Source organism: Corvus brachyrhynchos, unplaced genomic scaffold, assembly GCF_000691975.1.
Source record: "Corvus brachyrhynchos isolate BGI_N302 unplaced genomic scaffold, ASM69197v1 scaffold101, whole genome shotgun sequence".
Classification (NCBI taxonomy): Eukaryota; Metazoa; Chordata; class Aves; order Passeriformes; family Corvidae; genus Corvus; species Corvus brachyrhynchos.
Genome location: NW_008237239.1, coordinates 5,562,520 through 5,585,163, shown reverse-complemented (window position 1 = coordinate 5,585,163; position 22,644 = coordinate 5,562,520). Strand labels below are relative to the sequence as shown.

At 40.5% G+C, this 22,644-nt stretch overlaps 1 protein-coding gene across 1 annotated transcript in view; it reads left to right on the top strand.

The window, feature by feature from the left end:
- NTNG1 (netrin G1) overlaps nucleotides 1-22,644 on the top strand; it is a 151,426-nt gene that overhangs the window by 57,108 nt on the left and 71,674 nt on the right. Inside the window, exon 3 of the mRNA XM_017729585.1 lies at nucleotides 7,421-8,061. Coding sequence (XP_017585074.1) covers nucleotides 7,421-8,061 — 641 coding nt within the window. The remainder of the gene's footprint in view (nucleotides 1-7,420; nucleotides 8,062-22,644) is intronic.

Genomic DNA, 22,644 nt, shown 5'->3' with positions numbered 1-22,644 from the left:
TTTGCACAAGTTTCCATGGTTACTACTCCAGAGCTGCCACCAGGAGGACAAGGAAACCCTTACCACAGAAGTGGGGCCACAGGGGCAGAAGATGGAGCTTTCTTGGGAACCAGTTTGAAACCTAAGAACAACCTTTTGCAGAAGCCACAGCCATTACAACCCACCTGCCTCCAGCATTATTACAAGGCCCATTTCTTCACTTTGCCTGTGGGCAATAAAAACACAGAACTAGTTGCATTTACACACTCAATTGTGCTGTGTACCAGAAAAGGTCCTCCTGCCACTCTCACACACTGAGAGGAGCACCAGCCCAGCGCAGCTCACAGCAGCCACTGTGCCCTGCATGGGAGGGTCAGGAGTCCACTCAGATTGCAGTGTTCCACTTTCCTCACACCAGGAGTCTTCCAGGAATTTTTGCTAACACAGAACTTCCATGCTCCCATGATTTGGTATCTCATGACCTGATGCCATACTCAGCTAGTATAAAGAGCTCCACTCTACATACCTGTCCCTAGGGCCAGCGGGAAGCTTGGCATTTCTGCTACGGCCATCCCCTCACTCCCTGTATATCCCTCAGCAAGTGCCAGGGAATAGCAGGGGAAGATGTGCCATCAGAGACGCACCTCAGCACCACCCCGCAAGGCCAGAGTACAGCTGGGGGATATTGACATCCCACCAGGAGTCCCAGGTACAAGTGAGCAAATCAGGGTCATCAAGGAAGCCCCCTCACAAGGCAAGAAGAATCCAGGACTACAACACAAGCCTAGGGTAGAGAACAGACCAGGTAGAGACCTCAGCCTGAGTTTAAATAGGGTCTGGCCTGGGGCTCAGGTGGGGTTGTTCAGGGGCATCAACCCCTGCTCCCAGGTGGGGCTGGCCAGAGACATTAAGGCCTGCAGGGGTCTTCCATGCTATCAAAACCTGTTTCTCAGACTTTTTGGTATGCACAGATTTCTGGTTTGGACCTAAACTCTGAACACAATCATTTATAACTACAAAGGAACAAAAAAAACCAACAAAAAAATGTTTAGTGTTCCAGCACTCTGATTCTTCCTGTCCCCCACAGGATGATTTGATTTCTCGGATTTTGATGCTCTCATTCCTTCCATGATCACTGGGATCTTAAATCCAGGTATGCATCTGGTGTAAAAGAAACTCAGGTTTTCTCAGAACATTTGCCGTATTGTTCAGCCAGAGCTCAGCACAATGGGGTTCCAGCATCAGGCATGTCATGACACTGCAAAAACTATAAATAGGAAAGTGATTATGTTGCCAGATACCTGCTGATGCAAGAGGAAAACACCAATATTGAGCTTCTGAAATAACAAAACCACACTGGGGTCAGTGCCAGTAGATCCGCCATAAGGTTATGCCAGAATGATCAAGTGACCGAAGTTACATCAGCAAGGTTGCCAAGTCAGAGATAGTTTTAGTAACAGAAAGATACCAGTGAGGAAAAGAAGGATTTTCACTCCCCCAGAAGTGGGTAGAAATACTTCAGAGAAAACAAAACTCAATTTGCCACATAAAGTAAATTGAAAATAATTTTCAAAAAGTAACTAAAGTTTCTAAAAAGAGAGAATGTTCTGCTAGGAATTGAATGCCTTTGGCAAATGCACCAGTGCATTTGTTGCTGCAAATATTAAAATGTTTTCCTATGCAACATTTTCAATCCATAGTATTGAAAAGAGGCAGTAATCTGAGAACTACTCTGCATGCCAGGAATACCTTCACATGATCTACCAAAAGGCTTTGCAAGAAACAGTACAGTATAATCAGGGATTACAGAGTTCATCATGCAAAAGCATTTCTCTCTAATTCTGCATCTATATGTAAATTTGGTATAGGATTCCATACCTCGTGGGGGTGTTGTCATGAAGAATAATTAGCTAGGTTTGTGTGCCACACGGCAAAGATTTTTAGAAACTTAAATATATTTTTTAAATCTGAATTACAAGGGCCTTCTTGCACCAAGTTTGTTGCAGGATCAGGACCATAATCTGCAATGCACTTTCAAGCTTAAAAGTGCACAAAGTTGTTAAGCATTATTGTCTATTTTTGGCCAGTCATATCCTCCCTGGTTTAATCTTTTTAAGTCTCCCCAGAAGGTATTGATTTAAACATGCTTTTATTTTCTTTTTTGCTCATTTTGAAGAATGTACATGGTTCAGCCTGCAGCTCAGAGTTCAAAGTGCTAGTCTGGGCAACCAGATGCCTCTCGCTTGGGAGCTCTTGAAAGACTATCAAATCTTCCACTCAGATTTTAGCACTTTTTCTTTCTTAACTTAAATCACTTCAACTTAAAATGCCGTCACTGCAGTGATGAAAGGCTATTGATGGTAAAATGTTCTTGTCTACAGCCATTCCTGTCATCATCACAACAATAATTCTGCTGACATTGACCAAGATGCTTTCAAACCAGCTAATGGATGTAGTGGCTTTGATAACATCAATTGTCATGCAACAGTTCCTGGGCCTTCCAAATCTTCCACCTCACTGACTGTTTGCCCTTAGCAGGACAACACCTAATAAGTAGTATCTCACAATTAATGGTTTCATAATCTGGCTCTGTCATGGTAAATAAGTAATTCCTGGTTAGAAACCACATGTAAAATATAAGCATTAGGGCAGTTGCTGCCAGTAGCTATTACTGTCTAGTTAATCATCTGCAATGTACAGCATGGCACCAATTGTAATGATCTCTTGAAAAGGAAAACAGAAATACTCTAGTCCAAAAGTGTGACTTGAAGGCAGTAATTTGCCACACAGCCACATTCCAAACATGAGTGAGGCTGTATTTATTTCTTGTCTTGGGCATCTGAGCTAATTACCTTATGGCAGTGGTATAAAATTCAGTTGTAGTGACTCACTTCTTAAAAATTTATTTTGGTTCTTCTTAAAATCTTGGCCAGATTGACCTCAGCAGCCTTCACCAGTTTGAAAATGCAAGTTATAATCCTCTGTAGGGATTTAGCCAGGTGTCCATTACAGCGTGTAATCTGTGATACAGCTTCCAATATTCACACTACAGAAGAGTTAAGCCCCTCTGCCTTTGTTCCTGAGTGAAAAAGTCCATGAAGTCTTAATGTAGACAGGGAATACATTGAAACAAGCAACATCTTCAATCAAACCCTAAGCCTGTGTGGAGGCCACTGAGGAGCTGTACAGGGGAGAGACCAGAGGCTTCACCTGAGCAGCAGCAGCAGCACTCACACTTCAACCCTTGAACAGCAGCTGCAGCACTGCTGCTGCTCCCCTGCTGACATTCAAAGGTCACACTACTGCTGGACCTCTGTTTTTGACCTAAATCCTCAGCCTAGGGTCACTGTGCTATTCCTGGAGCTGCTTTTGGTAGGACACATTGCTGCCCAGGGGGAGCAAGGGCAGCCCGGCATCCTGTCCCAGCCAGGGACACTTGCGGAGCACCTCTGACACCACTCTAAAAGTTTGAGCTGGCTGGCACAAAGAGACATTGCTGTGTGCTAAAACAAACTCAATCCAGCTAATTGAGGGGAAACCCTCCTGGGACCAGCCAGCCCTACTCAGGAGCTTCTCAGGTAACTCTGCTTTTTCCAGCCAGGGCTGAATGCGATCAAGTCGTGATACAGCCACATGCCCTCGCTGTGCCTGCAAATTGGGTACCTCCTCCTAAAGCCAACACTTAGACTATGGCAGTAGTTTCAGTATTATTTTCAATTCCATGAACAGCCAAAATGAAAATAAATAGCAGCTTAATTTGCCTGCCTGCAAGGAGCTATTTAATATCAATCTCCCATTACTGTACAGGAAAATAGCGGGTTTCTTTTAGATGGTCATGGTTGTGGTGTTGGGAAAGACTCGGCTACCTTTATGCTAATTGGCAGTAAAGTGTTTAGAAGTATTTATCAGTATTTAATTATTTAGAACTCTCCTAATGGCTTAAATATAATTTTGAAAAGTTATAACTATTTTCCACTTAGCCCTACTGAAGAGCTGCTCCTTGGAAGGCTTAAATGAAGATCTATTTATGGCTGCCTGCTAGTCACAAAATTACTTAGAGATGCTAATGTTCTGGTCCTTCAGATGGCCCCAATACAGACTGAGCTTAGTTTGCACAAATTGGGCAAAGTTTGTCTTTGTTGTATTCATTTTACTGAGACAAAAGTCTTAAAAGAGGATTATCGTAGAGATCAAGACACTAAAATATGTAACTAATCCCAGTTAAATTAATTGTTTTCATAATAGCATGTACTGAGGGACATTTGTGTAGAGTAAGACCCTTTTAGACTGTTTTGGTAATGTAAGTATGACTTACCATGCAAATTACATTTAAGATTAATTAGAAGCAGTTGAAAGCCAAGTTGCTGGTAGAGAAAATGGGAACCTGATTCCAAGCCTCTGAAGCAATAACTATGTTAAATATTTCAAAATTACATCAGCAATTGCCATGTCAGTAGACAGAGGGGAATTTACATAAACTTGTAATTTCTCTCCTCCTCCTGTTAGAATTCAGGACATTTGTTTTATTGGCTTATAATCAGCTTAGATTTTTTTTCTCCTAATTTTCTTTTTCAAGCACTTCAACTCCACACAGGTTATTTTGGTGTCATCAAATCATTCACCTTTTAAAAGAGAATTCTGTATCATAAAATTAAAAAAATAATTCTGTTTATTGGGGAGGATATACGTGAAGCTTTTATTAGGATTCTCATTTGCAGTGATGTCCTTACCCAAGTGTGGCAGGTTGTGGCACCACTGTTACCACTGGTAAGAGTTTCAGGTGCAGGACAGGAGAGCACAGTGATTCTGACCTATTTCTCACAATACTCTGCCATTAACTGGGTCTCGTCTTTCTCTGAAAAGCTTTGTGCACAGAGTTGTAGATTGCATTTCAGTTGCAAGCTAGGGCTACCAGCTCCCAATGCCTTACTGTATTCACATTAGCTTGTGGGGTGTTTTTAGAGCCCCTCTCCCAGTTATTCTGATTGTGTTGGCACCTCAGCTTTGGCTAAAAAGCAAAAGATAAAAGGCAAAGGGAGTAAAATAAACCAACTAATATACAGCAAGAAATACTACATCCCATACAAACCTGGGTTACCTGCTGGAAGTCATAAAACATGCTTCCTCCAGCATGCAGGGACTAACGGATCAGAGCGGCTTTAGTGTTTAGCACGAAGAATCACAACAGACTCAGTGGTTGCTTGTGGAGCAGGGAACTAAAGCCATCCCTCAGCAGTGCTTAGTGCGCCTCTCTGGCTACACAGGAACATTTATTTGCTGGGTTTTGGTACCTGTGACTTCCCAGTGTAGTTGCTTTTGCCAAAGCAAAGGCAGAAGCATAAAGCAGATAGGTTAGAGGTACACAGATAGAAGTGACCAGGTCTTTTCTGGGCAACCTCAGAAGGTGTGATTTATGCAATCTGAGCATCTTCTGATAAACTGATGTTTACATGTAGCCAAAGGGTCTGGAACCTTACAAATGTCACAATATGTATATTTTCCCTGAGGAAAATAGGCCTGTGTGTTAGCAGATTCTGGCATTTGTATCTGATATATTAAATGGATCTCAAATATTTAAAAATTCTGTGTTTTCTCTCTTCTGCTTGAAACTTACTTTTAATTGTCACTGTTTTATTCAAAAGGAAGGCATAGAAATAGCAACCATGAGCTTGAAATCAGAGCTGTAACAGACTTATTATAGACAATATTTTGCAGAGTACTTTCAGTTACAGCTGCATGCTTTGAAGCTGTCAGTGTAACAAGCAGCATGCTGGTTCTCAAATAACCCTTTTTGTTGTCTTGTAGGTTTTTTTCCTAACTTCCAGTCCCAGTGAATCGTTGTCAGTTTTAGCATTCAGCTGTATTAAAAAGAAAGAGAGAGAAAGAAAATAGTATTTCCCAGCCCAGGTGAGAGGAAGTTGCCAGTGGGGAGGTCAAAGTGAGTGCTGAAGTTCTTTTACTTGTGTTTTGTGGGAGTATGTCAAGGAGCAGAGCAGTGGCCAAGGTGGAAACTTACGTTTGAAACCCGTTTTCCACACTGGATAGCATTGAGTCACTTCATTGCCCTCAGGCTTTGAGATGAAGAGAATTATAACTGCAATTATAAGAAAAGAAAAGGTTGATCATCATACCAGGGCTTGTTCTCTTTTCAGGGTAGGTGCAGGGAACACTGATTAATGACAAAGCTACATTTATGACCTCATCGAGCTCTGCTATGTATAGGCATGTGCGTATTTTTCCCCAGCAGTGCTGACTGTAAGGGAATAGAGGCTTCTTCCACAGTCTGTACGTCAGGCAGAGGGAAGGATACAGAGCAGCAGTTGCTCTCTGGAACAAACACAGAATGAACAAGTAGCAAAATACTTATGTACTGTTGAAAGGTGAAATTAGATATACATGATTCAGTGCAGCCTACAGGGTCTGATATCTTGGCAACTGCTGCAAGATATCCCCAATCTGCAGACAAAACAGCCTTTGTGAAGAAGCAGAAGATTGTAGTGTGAAAGTTAATGCATCAAAAGGCCAGAAAGAGAATAATTCACTTTCACCTTGCTGCAGTGGACAAGCGGCAGTAAAAGCTGTGCACTATTGGCAAGCTTTTTTTTGTTGCTGTTTTTAACTCAACCCTCAGTTCAGAGCTCCTGCCACCTCGGCAGTGTTCCAGCTGGAACCACTGACATCTCCCACCTAATCAAGTGCTGGATTATCTTGTCCTGATAAATTGAACCTGGTGCCTCATGAAAAGTCTTTTCTGAAGTACTTTGGTACGCTGTGATAAGATGGCAGATACCTGAATCAAGCCCCAGACCTGACAGAGCACTGTTTTTCTAATGGCTTTTGGTTGCAAGTGTAAATGTTTTAAGGCAAGGCAGTGTTGAGCTGGGAGCACAAGTTAAGCATGATAAATTTCCCACCTGGGTGAAAGGAAACTTGAAAGTGTACTGAATACTGGCCATACTGAGTACACACAGACTGCACTGCTAACAAAATACACTTGCCTTAAAAATTAGTTCTTTTTTGGGCAGAGCTCTGAGGAACATGCTTGTTTCAAAAAGAAATTCTCTTTGGCTGCTATCTTTCTAAGAAGATTTGGAGTTACTGAGCTGTTAGAGACTTGCATACTGTTCTCAGTCTTCTGTGACTCAATCCCTGGTCCGAGTTGTTCAGGGTAAACAAGTCTTTTTTTCTTTTTTAAACCTATACTAAGAAAAATGTTTATATTACAGAAGCAAGGGTGCTCTCTATGTTGTATTTGTACATTTACTTTAACAGGTAAAACAGCCAGGATTAATCTCATTAAGATAAAGTTATTACTTGCAAGCATTTGTTTTTTCTTTCTTGGCTTCCCTCCTGGAGAAAAGCAGTTCTCAGTCAAGAAACATCTTACATGTCACACTCACCTCTGTGGTGCCCCTTGTAACACTGCTTTGCTCTTTTCCAGGGGAATCCCTACATGTGCAATAATGAATGTGATGCGAGTACCCAAGAACTGGCTCATCCTCCAGAACTGATGTTCGATCTGGAAGGAAGACATCCCTCCACGTTTTGGCAGTCCACAACTTGGAAGGACTATCCGAAGCCTCTTCATGTTAATATTACACTCTCCTGGAACAAAACCATTGAGCTTACAGATAACATAGTTATCACCTTTGAATCTGGCCGTCCAGACCAAATGATCCTGGAGAAATCACTCGACTATGGACGAACATGGCAGCCCTACCAATATTATGCCACAGACTGCTTAGATGCTTTTCACATGGATCCTAAATCAGTGAGGGATTTATCACAGCACACAGTCCTAGAAATCATTTGCACAGAGGAATACTCTACCGGGTACATGACAAATAGTAAAATAATCCACTTTGAAATCAAAGATAGATTTGCTTTTTTTGCTGGACCTCGGCTTCATAACATGGCTTCTCTTTATGGCCAGCTTGACACCACCAAGAAGTTAAGAGATTTCTTTACCATCACAGATCTGAGGATAAGACTGCTTAGGCCAGCAACTGGTGAAATATATGTAGATGAGCAACACCTGGCACGCTACTTTTATGCAATTTCAGACATAAGGGTATATGGAAGGTAAGAGAATATATAACTTTAGAAACAGGCATATGTGTTTGATTTGAGAAATTATTCAGAACTGTTTATTTCTTCAAACAAGAGGACATTTTCTGCCAATGTTCATTGGAAATCTGCCTCAGCTGAAGGCCACTGCTGCCCCATCAGAAGTTCCTGACTCAGTGGCACAAGGTCTAAGTGTTCGCTGGCACTCGCCTTGGATTTTGAGCCCTGGGTCTCCCAGGCAGGAGGGCACTGGCTCAGGAATTCACCTGAGCAGTGGGACACTTTCCTTTCTGATGTAGTTGGAGTCTGATCCAGTGGCAGTTAACTAAAAACAGAGATTCTGTTTTATCATTTCACTTTTCCAGGCTTCTAATGGAAGCTCTGATTGATACAGCAGCCCTTGCACAAACACTTCCCACTAGGTCTGGCTGTGAACAAGGAAAGCAGCAGAGATTAGAGTCCATTCCTTGTACTTTAATTAGCTCTGAAATGCAGAGAAGCTGAATGAAAATGGAAAAAACAAGTAGTGTTTTAGATAGACTGATTTGAATATAACAAAGATGATTATTCAGCTGGGTTCAAGATAAATGGTTCCCTCTAGGGCAATTGGTGGCTGGTATCAGGTGCTGTAGTCCCAAAAATAATAACTGCAGTGACATGCCTATCGGGAAATTTTCTTCCCAACTCAAACTAGCAATTGACTGATGCCCTCAAGCAGGAGGGTGCTCCCTTTGTATGGGTCTTGGATGCCAATTTGTTTAGAAGAAATAAGTGGGATCACCTCTATTAGCAATTCACTCACCAGTCTGATAAACCTCTTCTTCCTCCTCTGTTTCTTCTATAAAGAGTTTTAGACTTCCTTTATAAAACACTTTTTTCTTTTTCTTAAGAGAATCTAAGTATCAAAACAAACAGAAAAGCAAATCTATCTTGGAAGGACAGGGACCTTCTTTGCAGACTCAGAATGGAGTGAAAAAAAATAGTGACAGTGATTATATAAAACAGTGCTGACTATATTTTTATTATTCCTGTAGTGTAAATTAAAATCATGAAAATACATTTCTTAGAACTGGAGATTTAATATGCAGTTACAGTCTTCTGTGTCCACACCAACCATATATCCATACATACAGAATAAGTAGTCCAACATTTGAAAATCTAAAATAAATGTTGCTGTTTTAAGAATTCTTCTTGCAATGCTCATTAGTTACATTGTAAATATTATTTTTCAGAAGTCACTTGGGAGGGCTAAGTGGATCATGAACAGCTTAAGACACTGTTTCAAATAGTTTGGTAAAATTAGCCTCAGTACAAAAAAATAACACCTTTTTAATGTCTATATTTTCTCCACTGGGCTCCACATAGGTTAGCTCTACTGAGGCATCATATCAAAGTTCAGGATTTGTAGGTCTGTAGGCTTTAAGGAAAGCCTGTTCCCCATCTAAAAACCCATTTGGAGCTTAGTCTGACTTCAATTAGATTATCATTACTTTATCAAAGAAAGCATCTGAAGGATTAAAAAAGAGTGCATTGCATGCAAATTAGAAACAGAAGCCTTCTGAGCACATCTGGGGCTCACCAATCTTGTGAAAAATTATCTATAGAAATGAAGCGTGACTGTACAGAGAACTTATCTGATGCTGATGCTTGTTGTCTAAATGCTGCAGTAATTGGACACATGCTTTAAAAGAAGTATCCGATGTGTAATAGTACCTCACTAGATTAGATTCATGTGAATTCTTATCACTTTTCTGCTAATGAGAAGAACAGCTCTTTTGGGATTTGGTGCCATTTGCTTCAGTATCTAGTGAGCTTTCCTTGTTAAAGTCTTTAGGGCTTGCTTGCTGCTGAGTAGCTCTGGTGCTGCAACACACAGCCCCTGGTTGTTTACTTGCACCAATTGTAACTTGCTATAAGCCCACTGTTACCTAGTTTGAAGTATTTTTTGTCTCTTCCAGAAACCTTATGGCCTCTCCCCACCAATCAACATTCCCAGCATGTGCCCTGGCATGCCCCGAGCATGGGAACTAGTGGAGGGAAGCAAGGGTTACCAGGGCAGTTGTGCCACTGTTTCCAGCTCAGCTGAGCTTTCCAGCTCTTGCTTCTTAATTTAGGAAGTTAACTGGAAATTGTTATAAAATTATTTTGTTTTGCTACCAAGATTCATGTTCTGGGCTTTGAGACCCAGCTATTTATATAAATTCAGTAAAACTAGACTAGATTACTCCATGAAGACAGGATACAAAGGGAGGCTACCAAGGAGCTTGACATGCAGTAGATGAGGGATGCTAGCAGACACACTTTAAAGCTAGTTCTTTTTCTGAAAAACATAACCTGTAGGTTAAATATAGTTAAAATCACCAAAGCTCATAATAGCATATTTCTAAAGGCAGCATAAAATGGAATTTGTTTCACACTGTGTTTTAAGCATCAATGACAGTGAAAAGCATCTATCTTAAAGCCACTATGTTAAATATACAGGATACTGGGGTGGTTAATACTTCACAATGAATTATAGGCAGGAGATTTGCCCACTTAATATAGGGTTTGCTTTGTCATTGCTTTGCATTTTGGTGTGAAATAAGCCTGATGTATGTTGCATTGGAAATGAAAACCTGTGTACTCTCAAAGAATGTCTTTCCTCCTCTATTACCACCTGTTTATTCTTCTTCAATTTACCACTTCCATTGTGTATTTATTAAGGTGATGAAAAAAAGGAAACATGGCTGTTAGCAATTTCAGCAACCCCATTGTGCTCACATTATTCAAGAAACCTAATAATCCCCATGAACTAATTCTGACTTACTGATGGTCTGCTTCACTAAATCAGGGTGATTTTTTCTAGTGAATAATGGACGATGCGGTGTGCCAGTACCTTAATTAAAGAGAGCCTCTCTTATTCTTGATCTTATTTTAATTTACAGGGTAATACTACAATAATATCACTAATGGAAGGTACATTAAAGGGCATAAAGTAGCATTAACTGTATTAAATTATGGCACTTGTGTTAATTAACTGCTGAAGCAAGATGGTCCTAACAGCTAGAAAGGTCGACTAATGCATAAATAAAGTCTTCTGGGATGGGAAGCTAAGAAAGAGCAGACATTTTCCCCTCATCTGGCCTTGCTGCAGAGGATTAGAGGGTGTCCTGTGCCATAACCTCAGGAAGGTTTCTCTCACTGTGCTGTCTGCAGAGGTGGCCTGAGCTGTCTGCAGGCTCTGCCTCTCTTCAATTCCACATGAAGGACAGTCCTGGCAGTAAGCAGTGAGGTACAGCTCCCAGTTTTAAACTTTTTTTTTGTAGAAGAAGTTCACTAAAATGCTGATAATAATTCCTTTGAAGTCAAGCTAAAGGTTCCTAGCAGATTTTGGATCAGACTGCTGAAGGTTTAACCATGTTAAAGTTTTTTTGTTCTGTTATATTGCCAGTGACATGTACATTTATACACTGTAAATTAACTGTAATTCAGAATGCTTGTAAAAAAACATGGCCCCAGTGGGTAACAGAATGACTGGCTGGGTAAAACAAAGGCTCTTATTGCTTTTGAATGATTAGGTTTTGATCTAAGAGCCACCAGTTTCTTTCTGACACCAGAATATCCAGTCTCTGCACAATGTTATTAAGCCCTTTGGAATTCATTTTATACTCTTCTCGCCTTGAAGCTTCTGTATTTAAGCCCCAGGGTTTTCTGACCATGTCTCCGCTGCGGTTGCAGTTCCAGCTGCAATAGAAACCTCTAACTCACAGAACGCAAATGAAAAGTAACCTCAGTTTTAACACTTCCTTGCTCTCACATTATCTCTTCTAAATTTAAATCCATTTCAGCATCTGAATAAATTACTCTGAAGGAAAATATATTTGCTACTTAGGCAGTTGGGGCTTTTTTTGTCGTCTTAGTCAGCCTGCCCCTCCTGCCAGCTGTGAGCCTGACCTGCTCCTGAGGCTGTGGTGGATTTGGGGTGGGTGAGGGCTCTTGCCCTGAGTGGGAGCTCACACTGCAGCTTCAGGCAGGCAGTTCCACCAGGGAGGCTGGGCTGTACTGGGTCCCCTCCTCTGGCTTATTCTGCAGATGCAGTCTATGGATGGATGAATTGGAGTAAATCTCTTATGTTACTCTGTCCTACACTTAGGAACACTATATAATAATGTCCCTGTGTAACTTACCCAAAAGCAGAACTTTGCCCTAGGGAAGTTATAATATATAGAAATGCTGTAGTTTTATTTATAATAGAGAATGTTTTCATTGATGTTCAGCTCAGAACCAGACCATCAATATTAAGATACATAGGCTTCAAGCTTTTAAGGAGACAGCTGAATGCCATTCTTGGCTCTAGTATTTATTTACCATACTTGAATACTCTTTGTTTTACAGAAACACTTGCATAAGCAGCTTTTCTCCTTTGAGATTTTCACTAGTATTTGCAGGGAATCTAGCATTTCTCTGATTAAATTATAAACTCATTAGAGAACAGGAAAGAAAAAGTAGCATATGTATTTAAGAGCATGTCAATTTATCTGTAACTCCCAAGTGCAATTTGCTTCTTTAATATATCTACTGTAATATGTCACTAAAGAAAATGGTCCTTCATTTTCTGTAAGCAAATCTAGGATCATCAAGAATCGAAATAATTAAACGGTCACGGTGTTTATTCACACATGAGCAGTCTCCAGGGCTTTACTCAGTACAGGTGTCCTGGGTGGGTTTTACTCCTGCCTGCATTCAGATAATACTGATTTCCACCCTCCATCCTGGTGACACAACTCCTGGTGACATCAGCTCAGTGCAGCCACAGTCACAGTGGCTGGAAGGGGAGCAGAGCAGTGGAGTCTGAATGCTGTCTAGGGCTCTCATTCTGCTATATGCTTTTGAAATCAGTGAGTTTAAATCACCATGTTTCACTCACCACCTTTGCTCATTAGCATCTGGTCATCTTTTCTTGGGCCATTTTGCAAGCCATGAAGTATTTCCATACCTATCTCCCCCAGCTGTCTTTTAAGGAAGCTCAGTATCGTGCAGGATCAGGGTGTTTGAGGAGAGGCACCAAGCCTTTTTGTAGTATAATTCATTTTGCCACTGAATATTAGAGGACTAGAGATAAAAATCCTGATGAAAGAAATGAGGATTTTTCTCTCTGTATTGCTTTGTATGCTGAAAAGCAATCCAAAGAGCCTTTCTGAATAAATTCAGTGACTCCAAAAGCTTGCAGAAACTATCTTTCCTTTAAGCTTTTCATTTGAAAAGAGTGCAAATTTAATGCAAACACTGAAATAAGCTTAAGGATCTCCTGTATCACATACACAAAATGATTCCTGGCACAGGGATGTCCTTTTGGCTGAAGTTAAAGATGGAGTGGTACAACATATTATCACATTAAAAGTTTAAAAATTTCCAACTATTTCACAAGTAATAGGAACTACCAACTTTTAAGTGTGGGTTGGTTTGGGTTTTTTTTAAGTTTACATTCTGCTCCTTGCCATGGGTACCAGTGTGGTGGTATTTCCTGCCATTAGTTTTGTTCATGTCAGTATCTGATTGCATCTGCTTAGGAGCTGATTTTTCCTGGACATTTCTCATCGTGTGAAGTGCCTCAGAAGGTAGTAGCTGAACCCAAAATATCTACATACTTTATCTTGACATAGGTGATGTTTCTCTCTCTGTTAATTTTTTTGCTTGGTAGCTGTAATAAATAACCCATCATTCAGCTGTGATCTAGGGAAATATTTGAAATTAAGAGGGTTAACTCTGCTGCCTTTCCTCTCATTTCCCTTTAGAACGGTGCCATATTATGCTCTCTCTCACTCCCTATATGTACAAAAAGTTAAGTATTGAAACAAGAAACAAGTCCTGATACTAGTTTCAGATGCCATCCTGTAAATTAGGAGTACTTTGAGTGAAGTTACCCTTATTAACCCATTGAGTTTCAAATGCATGTAGGAGGAATGAGGGAAAACAAGTGATGGAAAGGGAGGACAGAAGGAACAAGAGAAAAAAAAGAAGGGAGGACAGAAGTAAGATGACTATCCCAGCTTCTGTTTAAAAAATGAGAAAAAACCCACACCTCTCAGTATGTTCATCCTGTCTCATGTCTGTATGATAGAGCTGATGAAAAGCAGCCAGTTGTGTTAAATCCAGTGATAGAGTCACACCTATTCGGAAACTAGAAAGTGAATTAGTAAAGGTCAAGGTCTAATAGTATCATTATGTGGGGCCTGTGAGACCCTTCCTATCATTCCCTCTGGAGTCCAGCTCTGGGACTGATGTGCCTCAGCAGTACTAGTGACCCATGCACAAAGGGAATCATCACAGTCCCTACTTGATCACAGCAGGCTGTAGGGAAAAATCCTCAGTACAACACAGGTGAAGCGTATTGTTAACTGGGCTGAACTACAGGGTAAGTTTTCAACACTGCTGTAATTCTTTTCCCATAGATTATCATCTTGTTCATGGAAAAGTAAGGAAAGAGCTACAACAAAAGGCAATGCTGTGATTTTAGAAGGCAGCAATACCATCAGGGAAAAGGAGACAAGGAGTTACACTGCAGGTCGTATTCCCAAGAGAAATTCTGGCTGCTGACACATTCAGGAAAGCATAATGCTGCCTGCAGCCATTTCCAGGAGAACGGGCTGTGTCCCGGGAGGTTTGTGGGATATGGTAGAAATGAAAGGATGCTGAATAGCAAGAGGTGTCCTAATCACATTAGGAGGGAGCAGGAACTTGCTACTTGACATACTACCACTCCTGAATGAGACCACCTGTAATTTTTGCAGCATACAGAGTCCTTGGAGCCTTAGAGTCAGTCTGTCAACAGCACCTGGTTGCTCACACAACAGTTCATCCAGACTTTTATGCTGGAAATGCTGCTGTACTCTGGAGTAAACCAGCTGTACTTCACTGACAATTATTTTGACATTTCCGGGGTGATGGCCACCATTTTAAAATATGCACAAAAGTAAACAAAACCATTTCAGGATAAGGCAGATAATCCATAGCTTCATACTGTAGGTTACATCTAATCAGGCCTTGGGACGTACCACGGATAGTGCGATACATGGTACATACACCTGCCCATATTCTAGTTGTGGAGGGCAGGTTTCCAAAGTTATGCTCTTCCTCTGAACCCTTGAGCCTATCTTCTGGCTTTTATGTTTGTGTAAATGTCAATAGTGTCTGCTTCTTCCTTGCAAACTCCCTTGAAGACCTTGTGATTCTTTTCATTTTCTCCCTTAAATCCATTTCTGTCTTTATGGTAGCTCTGAGTGTCTTTCCTCTCTGCCAAGCAGCATTCCCACTTCCACCCTCTCCAGATGTGTGTTGTCCTGTAATATGAGCCAATATCTTATATATTAAGATTTATAAAGTACTTTGAAGTACACTTCAGAAGGATTGGTAGAGAAAGCACAATGGATTGTTATAACCTGTCCTCTGTGCACCATCATTCATAAAACAAGCATGTAAGGGAGTGCTGGTGGAAATGTTAATGATACCAGTACTGTCCCAATGGTAAAGTGGCATGGTGGTTCACATTTAACTGCCACCAGCATTTCTGTTACACCACACATTAAACCTATTAATAACCAAGAAGATAAAATTTTATTACAATAAGGAAATATACATTGAGATATGCATCTTCACACTCAACTAATTAGTTACCATCGACTGTTTTCACTTTGCTCAGTGACATGTGGTATATAAATCATTACAATATGTTAAATGCAAATGGTTGGTAATAGGGTAACCATCTGCTCACTGTTGGAAAGTTAGCAGAGGAATATAGTAAGCTGTACTTCTAGTAATGATGCTAAACTCACATCCCTGAAATACCAAATATCTAAAAACAGCTGCCTCCACTAATGCTAACATTGCTAATATGTCTCTTACCCTTTTCATTTTCAGAAGTAAACCACATATTGTAAGAGGTAATTTTGTTCTTCAGCTTGAACTTGATTTCAAGGCTAGAGTCTGTAACAGCAACATGAACCACTGTATTGCAGAGGCTGATCTTTTCCTTAAACGGTGTTGAGTGCTTTTGAACAGCCAATAAATAATCAGGCTGTGCACTTTTCTCAGGACATCTTTTCATCCACAAATATAATTAAACCCTCTTCCTCCCCTAACCCTGGCTGCCAGGCCTGTTTTCAGGGATGACATTATTTTGTAAGTGATAGATAGGTGGCACATTGCTGTCTGGTAACGTATTACACTAGCGACCATCAAAGGATGCCTCCATCTAATAACCTCCCATGCCCTATGAGCATTAAAGATCACTACTGCAAAGAGGGATCAATTATTTTGCCACAGACATGTATTATCAGGGGCTGTCACATACCTTCATAATGAGCTTTCCTGGATACCCAAGCGACAAAGTAATGCGTTGGAAAATTAGTAGTGGGACAAGAATGAAGGACTGCCTGCCAAAGTTGAGGCTATGCCTTCAAGCCAGAGCAGCTCCTTCACCCCTTACCCAGTCAGTCATCTGCTGGTCAGGGTCACTATCACAGTGCTGGCTCCCCCATCAGTAATATATTGCACTATCACCTATCACAGAGATTAATATGTTCCTGTATTGAATTCCCAAGATGTGGCTCTCAGCATTAAAGAAGCTAAGGAATTAATTTGGCTTCCACTGCCTGAATGGAAAAGAAGTTTGTGATTTCATCAAAGTCAGACACTAGTGCTGCTGTGGCTTGCTCAGGCCACGTTGGGAGCGAGGATTGGTGTTTGTTCAGGAGGTTACATCTGGCATGGCAGTGTCTGATTTAAGACTGTGCTTCCAGGGAAGCACCTGCAGAGGAAGAGGCTGCAGGAGAGCTCATTAGCCTGGCAGTTTCTCAGACCCAGAATGAATTAGAGAATAAGATGTGTGGTCTACAGCATCTCAAAAGCTGTGGCTTTGTGTAAGTGTGCTGTCCTGCAAAGCTTTCTAAGTTTACAAAAATTTTACAAGGAGACGTTTTGTGCTAACACATTTTCCTTTGTTGCCCTGAAAGAAAAGCACCAGCTGAAAGCTGCACGTTTGGTGACTCCATTTTGATTCACAGTGAACACTTGCCTGTTTCAAAATGGGGTGTCTGCACTTTAAAGTTATCTGGAGCATTCATAGACAGAGACGTTGTGATGAGCAGCACTTTATAATTCCTCAAAGGCATGGTGCCAGAGCTGGGAATTTGATAAGCTGAGGTCCTGAATTGGATTCCAGCAATGGTCACAAGTCTTAGGAAGCACTCATTTGAAATTGCAAGCAGAGGGAAAACAGGATTCTTTCTCTTTAATTACATTAGTTTTATTGAACTGAAGCATTGCTTCAGTTCCCAGAACACTTTATATATATTTTAATGTGAGTTACCAGATACAGAATGGTTGCAGTACCGTTTATTGTTTCTGACTTTTATATGTGGTAAAACAGATTTTACTTATTTTCCCCTTTAACTCTCTTGTGCATTAAGGACCTTTAGAAGTTGGGATGGTGTTTACTGAAGTTGTCATAACCAAAGTAATTTAACTTCTTTGATCTGGTAATGGTTCTATAGTGCCTTTGTTTAGGCCTATTCAGAAAAGCCAATCCAAAGCACATGAACATGCACTGGAGTCCAGGAAACTGGCAGCCTTTTGTGCAGGAGAGGAAATGTGAAATGCATTCCCTCAGTTGCTGATCTTTTTAATTTGCCTTAGATTTTTCTCATATTTCTTGAACTGTGGGCTGTTTCTTCCCTTAGGTATAACTAGAGCTGTTGAATTTGCCACGTAAGCACAACCGTGAATTGACTTGAAAAAGTTTTTTTTTTTTAAAAATTACCATTTCTGTCCCCCAGTTAGAGCACAGCAGGTCCCACAACCTTCTGCTCCTTTGGGGGAGTGGAGACGGCAGGAACGGGGAGCAGCAGTGGCGGGTGGGACAGGGGACAGAGCTGCAGAATGACAAGGCATCTGTTTTGTCAGTGACCCACTTCAGGAAATCCTCCTTCCCTCCTCCCACACCCTGCATACCTCCAGCTGCTCATTTCTCACTGTCTTTGTTTCTCTTTCTGTGATGTGATCATCACTCCTTCAGTTGTAGCGCATGGGGATCACTGCCCATGTGGCTCAAAGAAGGAATGGAAACCTTCAGGAGGAGCATCTCACTTTACAATAATAAAGTAATCCTATTATACTTTGTCAATGCAGAAAATTGCTTATCATTTAACAAGCTTCATTAAGGATCCTGTGTTTATGGAACCATGCCTTCCTTCCTTTGAATGCCCCTGAAATAATTCTTCCAGCAGGACAGCAAAACAGCAAGGAGCCAGTTACATTTTTAATCACTTGTGTCCCATAGGAATTGCAATCTGCCAGCAAGGGCAGCTCCTTCCCCTCTGCAACACAGGAGAAGATTAAAAGATGGGAAGCTGTGGTTTGGGAATGGTGGGTTAAAGTTAGTAATGATCTAAAGATGAAACAATCTGAGTGTCATTAACTGCTAATATTCTGCTACTGAAAATGTTTAACCTAATCCAGAAGCTAGATGGGAAGGGAGTTGGGGTGGGGGTAAATAAAGGGCTTCATCCTCCTTTTCCATTTGTTTTATTCCTGAATGGTGAAGGGGTAGTTGAAAAAGAGTTGGATGAAATTAAAAGTAAAATGAGAAATAGTATTTCATTTCCCCTCTAGTGTACAGGTCTTGAAAGAAGGAACCCTTACATATCCAAAACAGTTTGCATCATTTTAGCTGCTCATCATGTAGATCAGTTAGACACTGCAGGAGTAATCTGCAATGTGGTCATTTTTTTCAACAGTAATCCTTCCAGGTGGGTGACAGCAACAGCCTCCGTTCTGACATGTACAAATATCTCATGCTTAGACTTGATGCCTTAAAATATAGATCCAAACTTTTGGTTTTTGAAGATACTGAATCTCTATATTGAGTGAGCAGATTCTGAAATATCTCATCTTTCCAACAGCTACTTTGGAGACTAATGCTGACTTTGTGGTCTATATGTTGGTTTGTTTGTTTGTCTGTTAGTGCTTCATAAAATATAGATGCTTTAAATAGGAGAGATACGAGACAGTGATACCACGGGAATGACAAAGGGTTATGTGCTCTGATTCCAAAGGATATACTTTCGATGTTGTTCACTGGTTTCCTCACTGCACAGTCCTACCCAGGGTTTGACTAACAAATGCACAAGAAGTGTGTGGCTGACATTCAGCTGGCTTGTGAATTGTGGAGAGGAGATACATATGCTCTAAAGGCTTCATCCAAAGAGCATTACTTGATGCATCACTTGATGCATCACTCACAGATTTTTAGAGACTTTTGGCATTTAAAATTAAATTATGTAACAGTGGTTTAGTGCTGACTCTTGGAAAAAATAGGAGATTTTGTTAATTTTGACTGTGTTTTATTATACCAGGGCTTTTGAAAAATCTCTTGCACATATTAGGCCCACAAAAAAAGGCCTTACTGCCACTGAAAAAGATTCAGCAATTTAAAATGGGCTGAGTGTATGTTGTAACAAGAGAGAGACCTTTTGGAGAGTTGTTCAAATATTGCTGCAATGCAAACAGTTAATACAACATAACGTCCAGTCTCAGTGTCCTGTATGCAGGAGCTTCCCCCTAATTCCAAACACATAAAATGTGGACTTGTTATATCTTCATAAACTTAGCACATTTTTTTAAAAAAGCAGGTTTGAAAATTCAGCTGCTGTAACTACATTAGCCAAGCAAGAAAGAGAAAAATTGCCCTGAGGTGTGAGGGAGAGCAGGGCACTTGTCCAGCCACAGGAACAAGGGCTGGTAAGTCTGAGAGGGGGCAGCTGTTTTGTCACAGGTGTTCTCAGAGTTCCCATTCTGCAGTGCTTGCATCTCGAGAGAAACCTGTTACAGACTAAGACTTATCTTCCTTATTTTAGAGTTCTTTATCTTCACAGGTATGTCAGCATCTGAAAACTCAGAGAACATTATGAAGGAATAAAACTGAGACAAAATAAAGGAGTGATTTGCATAGGGAAAAAAAAAAGATTAATAAAAAAACAAACAAGCTACATTCAACTTCTGTTAGAAGCAGCTTGAACAGATGCCAGAAGCTTGTCCCCTTTGTGATATGATTATATGGCCACTAAGTCATTTGATTCAGTCAATCTGCTATATATCATGATAAATCTGTGTAGACCAGAAAATCTACAAGTGCTGCCCTTTTTCTCTCCTGATGTTTTTTGCCCAGCTTGCAAGCAGAGAACTGCTTTAACAAGATTTGGGGACACTTCTGAGTCCTGTGTAATGCTCCCCCCTCCTGGCTTGTGTAGGTCAACAGGAGGAAATGCTGAGCAGGCATGAGAATAGATGAGGAGCGAAAATGAACAGCAGTGGTGGGGAAAGGAGGTCACAACTGCTGTGGGCACCATCCTAAATCCCAGTGAGCTGTCTCCCTCCTTCTCCTCTGCAGCTCTCACTGTCTGAGAAAGAGAACACAGCTATAAAACACCTCAGACGCAAACAATAACTCCTTCATCCCCAGAACTATTACTTACAAAAATGTTTTCTAGTGAAGTGGCATTATATTTTTGGTTTTGGGTTTTTTATTTGCATAATTCAGGGAGTTTCTGATAATTATGCCCAAATTCATTAAAGATAAAGCTCTGTGTCATGCAAGCATTTTTATAAGGATTCTCTCAGGACACTGTGTCTTTTCCTACTCATCAGGTCTTCAGGACAAATACCTCTTCTTATTTTCAGTGGATGGCAACACTCTGTCAGTGTGCAAACAAAACTCAATTCATTTTGAACAGCACTCTTATGCCCTGAAGAATGCTTTAGTGCAGGGAAGCTCTTGTTCACCATCTGACTGTCTGTGCCCCAAAATGGATCCTGTCCCATCTTGCTAGATCTATTCCTTGTAATAAGCTGGTGCTTGAGAAATAGATACTGCTAGACCTCCCTATATTAAGGACTTTCAGGGTTTTTTTCAAACATAAGCTCTTTCTTTACCTTCATCTATTAGTTCTCTATTATTTTTCATAGTGCTATTTATATTATATATATATATATATGCATGCATTTTACTTCCAGATTAGCTTATTCTTTGAGAAACAGAAACAGCTTGTATATTTTCCAGTGGATTTGGAGGCTGAGGAAACCTGCTTGACATTTCAGAGAAAACTGAAAAGTTTGTATAGGATTTTAAAAGCTGTGTTATGCAAGATGGAATTGCTAAGGTTTGTTCTTCAGTATAAACATGTACTGATTGTTTCTGTCAGCAGTATTTCACTGTTGCTTTCCCCTATGACAGCCTTACATTATTCATAACTTAAAATCTATTCTTTAAATTTTCAGTTATAAGAGTTTCCTGGCGGGGGTCACAGAATATGAAGGGAAGTATTGATTTGAAACATTTAAAATATAAATGAAGTTGTTTAGTTCTTCTGGTACATGGAATATTATAGTCACTGGATCAAATTCAACCCCCCAGCATGTCTGTTTTCATAGAAAACAAAAACATGCTCCCAACCTCTCAGTGGACACTGCAGCTTCTGTGTGAACATTCTTTGATTTACCCAGTATTTGTTAAAAACAAACATGAATAATGAATGTTCCAGAGAACTTGAAGGCCAAAAGCGAACACTATTTTATTCTTGTCTGACATTAGGTCAGAATTTTAAGACTTTAAAATACAAGGCTTTAAAACTACCAGCCTTTTGCCACTTAAACTTACCAAAGCAGTGTCAGCAACCCCATTTCACAATGACATACACAATGTCTCTTGTCCCATGTCACATTGAGGCTAGGACAAGTACTAAACACAGTGGCAGAGCTGTTTTGGCACTCAGGGAAAATCAGGGTTGGTGGTACCACGATGGGCATGCCTGTATGCATGTCCACACTTGTCACCTGCTCATGTCCACACATCAATCCACTCACTGCTCCAAGGTCAGTGCCAGAAGCCAGGTCCCCTCTGCCTTTCACCATCTGAGGTCTAAGAGCTCCTTTCCAGCTGCCTCTGCCCAGGACTGCCTTGCTCTGGCCACCCACCTCTGAGAAGACCACGCCAGCCATTAGGAGTCACACCCTCAGACCATCTAGACCTTGTGGGTCCCTTCCAACTCAGGATATTCTGTGATTCTGAACTTAAATTATTACATTCAGATTTTTCTCAGGTAAAAAGCAAGTAAAAATGTGACCCTTTATCATCTAGCTCAAGAATTCTAATACTAAAAAGTATTTTCAGTTTTCCCATCTTCGTATAATTCCACTGACTTTAATACAACATAATAAAACGTTTGCAGATTCTAGCCAGTTTATTGGCTTCAAGATAACAATAAGTAGTGTCTATAATTAAAAAGTACTGTCATATGGTATTTTTGAAAAAGAAAATAAGGTTTTGCTACACAAAATCAGCCTTTGAAATACATTAGATGAAAGAAGAATTGTTTTCCCAAATTAAAAAGATACACTTAGAACTTTATTTCCTAAACTGTTCAAAATTACTTCCAACAGATAGCATTGTGTTTGTTGTGTTGTTATACCAACAGGGCTAGAGATAAGGTGACCCAGTATCTCTTTTTCAGTATCTTAAGTTAGCTATAGGATGCTAAGTTGCTTCTTCAGCAGCTCACTTTTCAT